Source organism: Lytechinus variegatus, chromosome 1 (genome assembly GCF_018143015.1).
Source record: "Lytechinus variegatus isolate NC3 chromosome 1, Lvar_3.0, whole genome shotgun sequence".
NCBI classification, from domain to species: domain Eukaryota; kingdom Metazoa; phylum Echinodermata; class Echinoidea; order Temnopleuroida; family Toxopneustidae; genus Lytechinus; species Lytechinus variegatus.
In genome coordinates, this window is record NC_054740.1 from 62,096,399 (window position 1) to 62,111,100 (window position 14,702).

Sequence of the window (14,702 nt, forward strand, 5' to 3'; positions counted from 1 at the left end):
TTCACCAATATTTTTTATGATGATTTTTCTACTACATCTATTTTTACAACAAACATTTCTTCAGGGTTGACTTCCCCTTCAAGCCTTCTCCCACTGAAACTGACTGGACATTGTCACGCACATGGAAAAATCATTGGCTCATCAAATAATTATTTTAAACAAGGGATAAATGTATTTCTGAAATTAAAATCAACAAAAATTGAACATTTTCACAAAGATTACTTTACATAATTAATTACATCTTAGTTGATATAAACTGAAAATGCATACATAAATGTAAATAGTTTATAAAAGAGAGATCTACATAATTATACAGGTCAGACATATCACATCCTGTTTATCACAAGAAAATTAACACAAATAAATTTATGAAGTTTTAGAGTTCTTACAACTGATCATCTGGCAAGAAACATATTTGAATTTTTTTCCAACAGTACAAAAAATATAACTGCATAAGAAGGGATAAAGAAGTAAACATGAATAGCACTCTGCTGAGACTCTATTATATTTGTCTTTGGCTTTTGCACTATGGTTTGAACTAAATCTTTCTATCTCAAAGCCAAAAAATGGATAGTAATTTAACAGCGTTTTATCAACTTCAAGGATATTTTCATGTGCTTTTCATTAAGTTAATGCTTCAAAATCTACTATTCATTCAATTTTAAATCAATTCAATTCATGTATGTACTCAGCAACACTCATTTTTTTTATATATCTAAATCTGTATATATTTGTATTCTATTATTGATTGATTGATTGACTGACTGATTGCTTGATTGAAATAAACTTTGAATTGAATTATTTAATTCCCATTCTCAAAGAGGATTATATATCAACAAGAGATTTTGATTATCATTCAGTAAAACAATCTTTAAATCTCATCTTGGGAATTGCACTGCATTTACTTCAGATAGATATTTAAAACTTTCTAACAACACTCATATGTTGTTACATTCAAGATATATACAGTATACTATTAAAAGCAATTTCACACAGTACTTCATCAAATACCTTTAAACACATGTAAATGGTACTTTTCGGTTAACATGGAGAAGTTCATGTAGCAATATTATTTGTACCTCGGGCATTAAGTATGAAATCCAGTCAACCTTCTGCTTTCATGAATATTTCATTTAAGGGGGCATACATGCAGTAGCGGACTGTGACCCGGAGGAGACAAAGCATTGGGGGGGCACTGCATTGTTTGTGAACAATGCTGTGCCCCCCCCCCAATGCTTTGTCTCCTCCGGGTCACAGTCCACCAATGCATACATGTATTCACTTCAGGAGGCAATGGACATGCATCTTAGCTAAGAAAAAAATCCCATTTTTAGTGAAATGATTGATGGATATAAACACTTTGAATAGAAACTGTCAATCAAAATATCATGGAAGATATATGTATGCTTGAGAAAGTTGAGATTATTATGTAAAAGGATAATCTGTCCAGTTGAATGTATAATCAATCAAGTATCTGGCAGTGCTAAAAGGGATTAACTGTACATGGCATAAATGTGATATTCTTAGCATCTTGTGAAACATACAGCCCAAGACCTCGTACAAATTTGATTTTTAATTTAATATACCTTCCAGGCTGATTGCACAAAAGGGTCTTCAAAAGGAAGGTCTTTTGTGTCACCCATTTATTTTGATGTACCATATGACGCAATTTGTAAATTTATTGCCAAATATAAATTTTATTTCCCAAACTTTTGAAATCCATATTCATATTATAAAATATTTATTAACAATGGATTCATTAATTTTCATGGAAAATAAACAAATGTTGGCAAATAATTTGTTAAAAAGGCATTTTATATGGCGCATCACAATAAATCAACCCAAAAGAGTCCTTGAAAAGACCATTTCATGCAACCAGCCCCAGGAAAAGCCAGTCTGATGTGAACACACCCTCTTTATTACACACAGATTCATCACACAAAAATGTATATGTTTACATTACACTAGATAATAACTGATATTATTCCGTCTTGGTTTCTCTGTTGTTTAGCCAAGTGTAGATGTTGACGCTAGATGCGATGGAGAGCCAGCCAAGGAGGGGTACGAGGAGCATGGATGCAGTCCGATTGATGGGGTAGAACAAGGCTACATTCACACAGCTCAGGCCAGAGTAAGCTAGGATGATGGCTACAGACTGCAGGAAAAATACAAAACAAAGGACTCTTGTAAAACTCAAAAATATTTTTTTGTCTTCTTTGGCAATTTTGCCCCCCCCCCTGACCTCACAAGACATGGGGATCCATTTAAAAATCAGTGTCAAACATCACCCACATTGAGCCAAATGACAGGACAGTAAGGAAGAGAGCCATCAAGGATATGAACAGTCCAACCCCATAAAAAGTGGGGAAAGAGATTTTAAACACTGATGATGACAAGTATACATTTCTTCAATTTAAAGCAGAATGAAACCTTTGGAACAAGATAGCTAGTATGAAAACAGAAAAATCAAAGAAAGAACAACGAAAGTTTGAGAAAAATCGGACAAATAATGAGAAAGTTATGGGAAGTTGAATATTGCGATCACCAATGCTATGGAGATCCTCACATTGGCAATGCGACATATAAATGTGATGTCACTTGTGAACGACTCTCCCCATTACTTTAGTATACATTTCACTTAAACTGCCTCTTTTATTACATCTATCAGTAGATCATGTATTCTTTAAATGGGAGGGAATGTAATACAGATTTTTAAAAGAATACATCATGGATAAATAGATCACCATAAGATAAAGCAAAAAGATACATTTTGGGAATATTTTATAGTCCATCAAAGGGAAAGTTGTTCACATGTGACATCACACATCCTTGTTGCATTGCCAATTGGAGGATCTCCATAGCATTAGTGATTGCAAAATTCAAATGCTCATAACTTTCTCATTATATGTCCGATTTTTCTCAAACTTTCTTTGTTCTTATTCTTTGATTTTTCTGTTTCAACGCTAGCCTACTTGTTCCAAAGGTTTCATTCCCCTTTAATGAGTATCAGCCATCTGGAGAAAAAGCATTAAGCTGAAAATAATATAGTACAGTATTCAGATAGGCTGGGAAAGGGGTGGGGTATTTTTTCTTACAATGAAATGGTATAAACCTCCTTTTTGCTAATATCACATACTTCTTCATACTTAATTTATCTTCCTCACAATGCTTCTTTCACCCCCAGCCTCAGTACAGACCCATTCTGTATTGGAGCAGGAGATGGAATCACAGAACAATTAATACTTGAATAATTAATTTCTAAATTTTCAATTGTACATATTCTATTTGAAATACAGTATCCAGCATTTTGTTAGCACTCCCAACAACACTGTCAGTCAATCACACTCTATGGTACATACATGTATGTATTCATAATTTTGTAAACCCGATTTGAAAGGAATTTTCTACAAAGGACGATTATTTCAATTCAATGGGTTTAGGTCTATAGACTCTGTAGGTATATTACCCATGTTCTACTGAGAAAAAAAGTTCATAAATTCCCCCCCTAACACACACTCACATAACTGAACAACCACTTTTACTTATAATGTATTACTTCATTCACACGTGTACATGTGGCATTAAAACTATTTCAAAATGTTTTACGCATATGACTTTTGCAAAGAAATATGCATGATATTATACAGCATTACATGTAAAATACAGCAACAAGCTATTAGAACTGTTCTCAGAGTATTATGTATTCTCAAAAGCCAATCAGTATCACTCGGAAGGGTAATTGTCATGTGGGTAGATAACCTGTATCATATCTCTTTCAAAGACCTCATATTCACATGCCATTCTATAATTAAACTGAAGGCTAGGTGATAACGCTATATCCATCACCTATCAAATTTCTCTAGCTATGGAGTATGCTAACCATCTCATATAATAAGGGCTTGTTCACAGATGGCATGACAAAGCTTTGCAACACAGCTACCAGTTCAGCACTGTAAACCAATTATATTTTTGCATTTCAAAAAATATATTGTTATTATGAAATATATTTCAAATTCCTCGTGCAAAATCCAAGAAAGCGGGATATATATGGAAATCAAAAGAAATAGACACATTCCAGGGTAAACAATATGAACTTTGATAAAGGGACATAATTTCTCCTCGGCTGCATTTTAACACATCAAGAAAATTGATTTTGCAATGAAATGGAAATAAGTTGGGAGAACTTGTCATTTGGAGGGGAAAAAGTGGGACCAAAGTGGGACCAAGGCATCGCCTTTAAAACCACCTGCAATAAATTCATGCAATTAAGGGTTGTTATTCAAGAGTTTTCACTTACTAGTACATGTATAAATGTAGATTAATTAACATAAGTTAGATGATGAAATATTCTATAAATGGAACATTGTAATTTTGTTTATTTTCATTACAGGTAAAAAAATTTAACCGTTTTCCATTAAGTGTTAATGTAGGTCATAGTTCATTTTCATTACTTTTTTATTTCATTTAATTAATAATTTAATAATACATTAATCACTTCATTACAATTCACCCGATAAAAAAATACACCAGCTGATGCCATTATGAATGTTGGAAATATCTATTTCAGTGAACAAATTCTATGCCAATAGGTCATCCTCATCTTTTTTTTTTCTCCAATAAGTAATAAAAATTGCACTTACCAATCCCATCTTGTGCATTCCAAAGAATACTGGAGTCCAAATCCAGTTGAGGGCGAGCGATGCTCCATAGCTACAAAGTGGGACCAAGGCATCGCCTTCAAAACCACCTGAAAATAGAAGTGTTTGATAATGTAAACAAGTGTTTTGATTTCATACCCCATATTCCTTTAAATTTGTGTGGGATGCAATACACCACCAATTCAAAAATAATAATGGCTGTAACACAAGGACCCTCAAAAGTCACTCCAACAAATCCTACAACAACCACTGTCATGATAGATATACATCCTGGGAAATAAAACCAAAACAACTACAAGCTAATACAAGCATAACTACAAGCATAATTTCATCACTTACATGTATATAAAACATGGATAGAAAAAAATAGTAATACTATCATTCATTCTGAAAGTCAAGAAGTATGAGCTTTGTAACTCCATGTAGCAATCAATGATAACAACTTTGAAAGAGCAACTGACAAATTACATGCTGCTCTTTTGTCAGTACTATGGCTGTAAAGATGTGAAAATTTTGAAGTAAAAATCATGATGCAAATTTCAAATGGATTGAATTTTAGTCAATATACTGATGCAAATTTCAAATGGATCATCACAAAAATTTACAATTAAAAAGTGGGTACGGGGGGGGGGGGGGGGGGGGGGGGGAATTGTGAGACATTTATAAGGAACTACCAGCCCCACTTGTCCCCCCCCCTGTCCATGGTCATGTATTCCTAACTCTAGCCTCCCCCTGTCTCTGGTCATGTATCCCTATCTATAGCCCCCCCCCCCATCATGAAACAAAATCAGTCAATGATTAAAGTTCTATTACCTCCATCTTTCCAGACGAGGTACGAAGAATATCCCATGGCTGCGTAGAGGGATATCCAGACAGGTGCAAAGGCCTTCTTAGGTGGGGTCCACCAGGGTTTCTTCAGAGTGTCATACCATGCCATCTTATCAGGTTTCTGGACCATGCTCGATGCAAATCCCCCAAGGTTGGGCAAGACAATGGCCCCAGCTATCCTCATGTAGTCGGACATCATAAGGGTTAGCTGGTTTGGTGAAATGAATAACTAGTTAGAAATCTGAATCAATCTTTATAATTATAAATATAAAAAGGGATCTTTATTCCAGCCTCAAATTGTCAAGGACTGAATTGTCTACCAGTTGAGGTTGTGTATGCTGCAACCGTTGACACATTTGTGATAGAGGTCAGCCAATTAATGGCATCCCCAGCAAAGTCTTTTTTTATCTAAAAAAACAAACAAAAAATTCATAAGCACAGAGTAAGACATCACAGAAATGTCAAGATAACTTTTTCAACTTTGCCATGATAATCAACAATTTGATTGTGGGCAATGGGCATCAACAGAAAGACAATACACGAAAGAAAGTTCCCTAGCTACAAGATATCAGTCTTACATTTTTCAACATTTATTTTTTGTCTTTGCTTAAATTACTGGGAAAAAATTACATTGATTTGATAATTCATGCCAAATGAGCATGTATTCTAAGGCAAAATTGCCACTTTTTTAAGTTTCCAGGGGAACAGCACCAAAAAACTCAGACAAGTTGAGAATTATGCAGACATAGTCTTCTGTTTTTAGACAGCTGGCAGCCGTCTGTTTCGAGGAGTTTTTTAACACATTTTTAAAAATATTGTTTCTCCTCGTATACAGAAGGCTCGCTATCATGCAGGGGGTAAACAATGCAAATCCCCCCCCCCCCCGAAGGCTCTTTGATTTTTGTCTTTATTTCATAAAATATATAAAATGAAGTGGGCCAAAATAAAGATTATTATTCCGAAACGGGAAAAATAAACTTAAAAGGGGAAAAACAGCGACTTACTTCGGCTGTCGCGCAGCTCCCACTTCCCTGGTTTTAAATGGCCAGTTAGTCCCCTATACAGATCAAGTTAGAACTTCGCTCTCTGTAAATTGGTGAGTGGAGACAACGGAGTCCAACTTCAATTTCTACATTTCTACAAAATCTCGGGGGCAAAATTTCAGTACACGCAGACTGTCGCAGTGCCACAGCTACACATTTTCCTATTGTTCTTCGCCAACGTTACGCAACGCACGCGTCTGTAACGTTGGTGAAGAACAGTAGGAAACAAGATGGCGGCGTAAACATCGGGCAAGTCTCTTCCGTCTTGTCATTATATTTTTCTCATTTTTTAGATGAATTCTTGTTTAAAAATAAAATCGATGGTGCACCTACGTACACGCACGTGAATGGATAGGAATTAGGATTAGATTACCTGGCTTAATTGAGAGTAACCTTACGTCAGTAAATGATTTTTACTCTCTAGAAGCCGCCTGGCTAGCCCAGACCAAGGCCAAGGTCATGCGATGGGTAGACCAAAAGTTTCAGTCTCTGTAATTTGGTTATTCCGCCAAACTACGTTGGCTCCACTCACCAATGCATAGACTGAAGAGCTTGGAAGCCTGTACGTACAGCCAACGTAAAGTGAACCAACGTTTTATAGGTCGCGATTTAAAACTTTTTTTTTAAAGTGAAATTTACAGTTTCATGGTTTCCATTATCAGGGAAATATAAGTAATTGCGTACCTTGGACCGAAGTTATTGATAATACAGGGCTCGACACTAGCGGCGGTCCGACGGTCCCAGACCGGTAAAAATCGCTGTCGGGCCAGTAGATTTTCAGAAATTGGAAGATTTACTGGTCCGACATGACCAGTAAAAAATATCATTGTCGGGCCAGTAATTTTTCCAAAAATAGCAAGATTTAAGGGTCCGACATGACCAGTAATAAAAACCATTGTTGGGCCAATAACTTTTCCAGAAATGGTCAAATTCACAGCAAACCATTTCCCCCGTTAAATTCTGCCATTCACACACAGAATACACACAGAATGAATCGCACGTAAGTGTTACCAGAGTACTATACAGCATGCATACAGTGTACATGTAGTCTGCCACACAACCACATGGTAAATTCTCCACTGGCCGCACGAACGAAGCCTGGCTAAACTCTGGCAGAAATCTCTCACAGAACTGTCAAAATTCAAGCAGCAAAAGGAGAAATTTTCACTTCTGTTTTGGTTCAAACAGATCGGGTTTCGGGTGATATCGTCTGAATACATAATAGCCCCACATATGCATTTATGTGTGTGTTGATACACTTGGTATCTGACTTTCTTTCGTAGCTATTTTAATTGAGCCAAAAAATTATTTATGATAATAGTTTTAGCTTTCTTCCTATCTTTCTTTCCTTCTTAATCTTTCTTTGTTTCTTCCCTCGATTTTTTTTGTTACTGTCTTTCTTTTTTTATTTCCTTTTTTTCTTTCATTTTTTCTTTCTATCCTTTTATAAAATATTTTCTCTATTTCCTTTTTCTCTTTCTTTGTGATATTTTCTTTATTTTTTTAGTCCATCCATCCTATATTCATCTCTTCTCTTCGTCCTTTCTTTCCTTCCTTCTTTTTACCCCTTTCTTCATTCTTTGTTACTTTCTTTGTTTCTTTCTTCCATCCATCATTTATTTACCCTTTCTTTTTTTATTTCTTTTCTCAGTCCTTTCTTTCTGACATTCATTCCTTTCTTTCTTCTATCTGTCTTGTTCTTTCCTTTTTTCCTTTGTTAATTATATCCTTTTACCTTTCCTTTCTTTTTTTTGACTGCTTGCTTCCTTTCTCTCCTTTATTCTTTCATTCCTTCCTTTCTTTGTCTCTCGGTCTTTCTTTTTTTCTTCCTTTCATCTATTCTTTTACCTTTTCTTTTTTTATAATTGCTTGCTTCTTTCCTTCCCTTCCTTCCTTTATTTCTTTCCTTCTATCTATCATTTTACCTTTCCTTCATTTCTTCCTTAATTCCTTCCTTCTTTCAATCCTTTCTTTCTTTTGTCCGTCTTTCCATCTCTCCTTTTACCCTTTCTTTTTTATTGCTTCTTCTTTCTTTCCTTCTTTCTGGATTTGTTCTTTCTGTATTGCTTGCTTCATTTCCTTCTTTTTTCTTTTCTTTTCTTTCTTTCTTTCTTTCTTATATTTGTTCCTTCTTTATTCCTTCCTTTCCTTCTGTAGTTCTTTCTTTTTTTTCTTCCTTCACATCTATCCTTTCTTTACCATTTTTTCTTCCTTCCTTTCTTTTATTCTTTCGTTCTTTTCATTCATTCCTTCCTTCCTTTCTTTGTTTCTGTCTTGCTTTCTTTTTGTCCTTCATTTCCTTCATTTTTTTTTGGGGGGGGTAAAGAAAGGCTAGAAAAAAATAAACTTGCGCCTTTTCTTAATGTTTTCTTTATTTTTTGGGACCAGTAGATTTTAGGTTCGGACGAGTAAAAATTTGAAAAACTGGGTATCTACTAATGCTGTAACCGATTTTTATTCCAATTCCCGATCCGATTTTCCCCTTTTTTCTACATTTTTCCGAACTCCGATTTTTGACCAGTGGGGAAAAAATCGGATCGGAAAAACCAAAACATAACAAGACAAAAAAAAAAAACACGTGGCGACATGTTTGCCGTCAAAATGCGCTGGTGATTTGTTTAGATCTCAGACAAAAGCAGTGGAAGGAAAAGAAGATAAAGGGGAAGAAAATTATGATTTGTTTTTATCTGTGATATTAGCGGAAAGGCAGGTGGAGAAGAAGATTATGATTTGTTTTGATCTCCGACATAATCGGGGAAGAACAAAACGATAATGATGATAATTGGTGATAATTTGTTTTGATCTCCGACAAAAATGGAGGAAGAAAAACAACGAAAAGACGATATGTTTTGATCTTAAGCGGAGGCAAATAAGATTTAGTTGAACACGCTGACATGCGCGGTAATATTTACGACTATCTGACTATACGTCCTCTAAGAGTTTACGATTACCTCCGCTATCACTACGATGTTGTAGAGAAGGTAAATATCATGGTGAACAACTCTGGATAATAATGCGTCTTTTTCGGGAGGTCATGCGACCTTTATGAGATTACGATTACCTCACGATGTTGTAGAGAAGGTGAATATCATGGTTAACCAATCTGGATAATAATGCGTCTTTTTCGGGAGGTCATGCGACCTTTAAGAGTTTACGATTACCTCCGCCATCACTACGATGTTGTAGAGAAGGTGAATATCATGGTAAACAACTCTGGATAATAATGCGTCTTTTTCGGGAGGTCATGCGACCTTTAAGAGTTTACGATTACCTCCGCCATCACCACGATGTTGTAGAGAAGAGGCCTATCGTTGATCGGCGGTAGTGTCGCGCGCTGGAACGTCATTATCTTATTTTCCTTCCTCCGATTATGTCGGAGATCAAAACAACTCATCATCTTCTTCCTCCGCTTTTGTCGGAGATCAAAACAAATTCTGCCATCAGTGTAGCGTGCCGCATTTGTCCACGTGCCGGCCACATACAAATTTTAATGTATTTTTTTGTTTTTGAATATCTTCCGATCCGATATCCGAACCGATTCCGATTTTAGGAGCAAAACTTCCGAACCGAACTCCGATCCCGTAATTGCTCTAACTTACAACATTAGTATCTACTGGTCCGACATGAATAGGTTGGACCAGGCAGTAGAAAAAATGAGTTAGTGTGGAGCCCTGGATAAACATCCTCTGGATGATCCAGAAACCTTTCATCTAGGACATTTTCACCTGAGCTGACGGTTTTCTAGCTAGTTGCCATCTTGAATGACGTCATTATCGTTAATGTCTCGATATATCAAATGTTGTCTGCTACATGTGATCGTAGCAGTTTAGCTCGCATATGGAGCAGATCGCATTATAATTAATATCGAAAGCAATATCGATTTCACATTCGCATATTGTTGATGCACTCTCCGTTTGTTTGTAATTTTGGCTGCTATTTTTGGGAGTGATTCTGGCGTCCGAGTCACAAGAAAACATCGGTAAACCGTTAAGTACCATTTATCTTTGACATTTTTTCATTGATTAGAAATTATAAATTGATATCTTGTAGTTGATAAATCCTTAGGCTTGGACTTGGAGTGTAAATTCGATGTAAAAAAAGCACATCGAAATCTTGACAGTCAATCGACAAAAGGGATCGGGAGGGTGTGATAACACATGCAAGCTCACACTAACATAACAGTACATGCTCTACCATCGGTGAATAGATGGGGATGATAGTAAAATGTAAGAAATTGTTGGCCAAATCGTCGATTTGCACTTGTGTGCAAAGTGAATGGAGGTGGAAACATGGGAAATATTTAAATAGGGAACCGTACGTGTAACGGTGTGACTGAATAACGCGTTGCTGTATGATCATGTATGACGTGAACGGTGGTTCCCAATATCACAATAATGCCAAATTGTTGAATAAATCCCCACAAACGACGGTTATTCCTGTCTATCAATGCGACGGGTTGAGCTGTGGGACTGTCGCTTCCGCGTCGGTCCCTGGCCTGGCCTGGCCTGGGACACTACCATACCGGTAGGTACAGTAGTACCGTACCGTAATTTAGTCGGACGCCGTGCCCGGCCCGGGCCCAGGCCAGGTCCAGACCCGAGACAGTCACAGTGCAGTAAAAATCGGGCGATGCGAATAATATTAGTTTAGTTTAGTTTAGTTTACTCCAACGATGTTGTAGGACGAAGCCTGTTCATCGATCAAAGTAGAAATGTCTATTGTTGCTCTCCTTCAGACAAAATTAGATGCGCTACTTATGTTGGCATGGAGGGGTGGCAGGGGTATCGTAGACAGTGAAAAATCCCATGGAAACACACAAGAAACGAAAATTACTCAAAGTCATAGGCAATCTTCTCCCAATGCTTATCCAGTCTATTCTTAAAAGCAATCACTGAACAAGCAGTAACTACATCTTCTGGGAGACTGTTCCACACATCTATCACTCGGTTAGCAAAGAAAAACTTACGCACATCAAGACGCGAATATCTTTTCTCTAGCTTTAAGGAATGACCTCGCGTTTTACCACCTTGTCTCAGATAGAAAAGTTCAGAACTTGAATCATAGTAACCATGCAGATATTTGTACACATCAATCATGTCACCTCTTTTACGTCGATGACTGAGTGATGGCAATTTCAGGAGGCGAAGACGTTCAGAGTATGATAAGTGCTTAATACCTGGGATCAATTTAGTAGCTCTACGTTGGACACTTTCTAACCGCCTCTGCTCACCCAGCTTATACGGTGACCACGCAGCCTGGCCATACTCTAAGATAGGGCGAATAATACCCTTAAACAAAAGCTTAATAGAGGTCTTATCCAAATGTACAAAAGTTCTTCTAATAATACCAAGCAGTCTATTAGACTTTGACACCACTTTAGAAATGTGCTCCTTGAAAGAAAGACGTGAGTCTACCTGAACTCCTAAATCTCTCTCACTCTCACATTCACGTAGAACAACCGATTGTGAACCTTTGGTCATATGATACTCAGAGTCAGAACTACTTCTTCCAATCTTCAACACAGTACATTTATCTGGGTGAAAACGTAGCTGCCACTTCTCAGCCCAGGCCTCAAGCTCAGTCAAATCATCCTGCAATTTACCGGTGGCCCCTGGAACATCAGAACGAACATACAACTTAGTATCGTCAGCAAACAGTTTGGCTGAAGTCTGCACTATATCTGGGAGATCATTAACATACATTAAAAACAAAATGGGGCCGAGAACACTGCCCTGGGGTATTCCACTGCAAACTTCTGACCAGTGGGAATGTTGACCACTGACAACGACCCTTTGACGTCTACCAAGCAGGAAATCACTTATCCATGCATGCATTTTCCCTTTGACTCCAAGAGCTTGTAGTTTACTAAGAAGTCGGTGATGGGGGACAGTGTCAAAGGCTTTCATAAAATCCATGAACACTACATCTATACTACCGCCATCATCCAAAATGCGGGTCCACTCATCCAAAACTTCTAAAAACTGTGTAGTACAAGAACGTCCAGCAATAAAACCATGCTGATGAACAGAGAGCAGCTCATTCTCCTGGAGATGACGAATAAGTTGTGTCCTTATCAAGCTTTCAAGTAACTTACAAATAACACATGTCAGACTTACAGGCCTGTAGTTCCTACCTTCTGATTTGCTACCCTTTTTGAATACAGGGGTCACATTAGCACTCTTCCAATCTTCAGGCAAAACTCCTTGTCCTACACTTTTCTGAAACAGAATGGAAATAGGAAAGCAAAGTACATCAGCTAATTCCTTGAGTACACGTGGGTGGATTTGGTCAGGCCCAGGAGCTTTACTTGGTTGCAGTTTACACAGAAGATTGAATACATCATTGGAAGATATCTCTATGTCATCAAACGGAGCAATAAAAACACCCACAGGGGGAGCTGGCATGTCATTCATATTCTCCTGAGTAAAAACTGATGTGAAAACATCCTGCAAAACTTCAGCCTTTTCCTTGTTTGAAGTAGTGGTACTCCCATCAGGTTTGACAATGTTGGCAACTGACTCCCGGACAGTGGTCTTGGATTTTACATAGGACCAAAAAGCTTTAGGGCATTGTTTAGATCCAGATGCAATACGTCCCTCAAAATTATGAACAGCTTTTCTACATGCCCATCTGGCCTGATTACTTGAACGGGCGTAACATTGGCGTTGTTCATCAATATCCCTTCCACTGTATCTTGTACGATTAACATCCTTTAGCATATCACGCAGTTTCCTATACTGTCTGTGCTTCTCCTGCACAAGGCCAAGGGTCTTTGCATCCATCCAAGGTTTCTTTTGTTGATGCCTCTTTGAGTCAATCTTTGGGGTATATCTATCGACAGCATCATGTAACTTCTGCTTGAAAAAGAGCCAAGATTCCTCAACAGACTTATCTGCAAACTCAGCTTCCCAATGTACATCATGTAGCTTATCACTCATAGTTGCAAAGTCTGCCTTGTTAAACAGGTACTTGCTGTCTCTAATGGAAGAGATAAATCCCTTAATCTTCATATCAAAAATGAGAGTGCAATGATCACTTTTCCCTATGCCTGCAGTCGTATTAATTTCAGAAATGTCATCCTCACTGCAAGTAAAAACCAAGTCTAAGATGTTAGAGCGCTGGCCTTGTCTGTGTCTAGTTGGTTCTTGTTGATGCTGTACAAGGAAAGCATCCTCGTGCTTTCAAGAAATTTAAAGGCTGAGTGTTCTACACCAGGAATACATGTTTCAGACTTCCAATCAATCTCGGGATAATTAAAATCACCAAAAATCAAAACATCTTTAAAACCACCTGATCCAATCCCACGTAAAGTAGAACAGAGTTGTTCATTCTCAAGATCATTACTATTTGGGCTGCGATAAACTAAACCGACTAGAAGTTTGGTGCTTCCAGAGAAAGGAATCTGAGCAAACACAGCCTGCTGAAATCCATACACAGACAAACCTGTAAATAACTCGGGTTTCAAAGAACAAGATATATACAAACATACTCCACGACCGTCTTCTTGTAGGTTGTGGAAAACTTCATAACCATCTAGCTTAATTTCAGTTAAAGATAGATTGTAACGAGAATTCTTTGGTTTAACTTCTGTCAAACCAATAACATGGGGATGATAACTAGAAATAAGAACTTGTAACTCATGCCTTTTATTTAGGAACGTATCTACATTAGAATATATACACTTGAGGCTACTAGGATATGCATTTACTTGCTGATCTCCGGGAAGTCTTTTCGACTTGCCAGATCCAGCTCTGGAGCTACCTGCTGCCCTATCACCTGGGGTTGGCGAGGATCCTGCACTGATCTCATAGGAGAAGCTTGGTACCTTCCGATGTTCACAACCCTTCCATTTCTCCTTATCCACTTTGCAGACAGGTCGCCCTGCTGAAAGGACTCTTTCTTCCTCTTTTTTAGTCCCAAAAAAGGCTTACAAAGTGCAAGCTCGAGATGGCTAATGGAATGTAGGCAGACCGGAATGTATATTTTTTAAATAAGCTTTATACAATAAATAAATAATGAATAAATACGACTCACATTACAAAATTTGGAGACAAGTCAATCGAGAGTCGGTGCCTTGGAAAATTGTGTAATGATTAAATGATGACGTCAGAAGGATCACACATCACGTGACATGCTATCATTACCCACGTGACCAAACCCACGTGTATATTGT

At 37.5% G+C, this 14,702-nt stretch overlaps 1 protein-coding gene across 2 annotated transcripts; it reads right to left on the bottom strand.

Annotated features, from left to right (window-relative positions):
* Positions 1–887: 887 nt before the first annotated feature.
* On the bottom strand, positions 888–14,606 carry LOC121419043 (translocator protein-like). Of its 2 annotated transcripts, XR_005970545.1 has the most exons (5): positions 14,564–14,606; positions 5,472–5,694; positions 4,641–4,747; positions 1,263–2,155; positions 888–1,160 (listed from the first exon to the last, which is right to left on the bottom strand). XR_005970545.1 is itself a non-coding variant. In XM_041613327.1 (4 exons), exons 2-4 carry the CDS (start codon positions 5,683–5,685, stop codon positions 1,982–1,984), a joined length of 495 nt encoding a protein of 164 aa, XP_041469261.1. In that variant the 5' UTR covers positions 5,686–5,694; positions 14,564–14,606; the 3' UTR covers positions 888–1,981. The 2 variants fall into 2 exon arrangements, 1 of the variants encoding a protein (XP_041469261.1); XM_041613327.1 differs by having other exon boundaries at positions 888–2,155.
* Between the last annotated feature and the right edge of the window lie 96 nt (positions 14,607–14,702).

Excerpts from the sequence above, each read along its gene's own strand:
- LOC121419043 (XM_041613327.1), bottom strand. The coding sequence starts at position 5,685 with ATGATGTCCGACTACATGAGGATAGCTGGGGCCATTGTCTTGCCCAAC. Across the intron at positions 4,748-5,471 it reads CCTCGTCTGGAAAGATGGAG|GTGGTTTTGAAGGCGATGCC; the intron begins GTAATAGAACTT and ends TTCTATTTTCAG. Across the intron at positions 2,156-4,640 it reads GAATGCACAAGATGGGATTG|TCTGTAGCCATCATCCTAGC; the intron begins GTAAGTGCAATT and ends TTTTTCCTGCAG.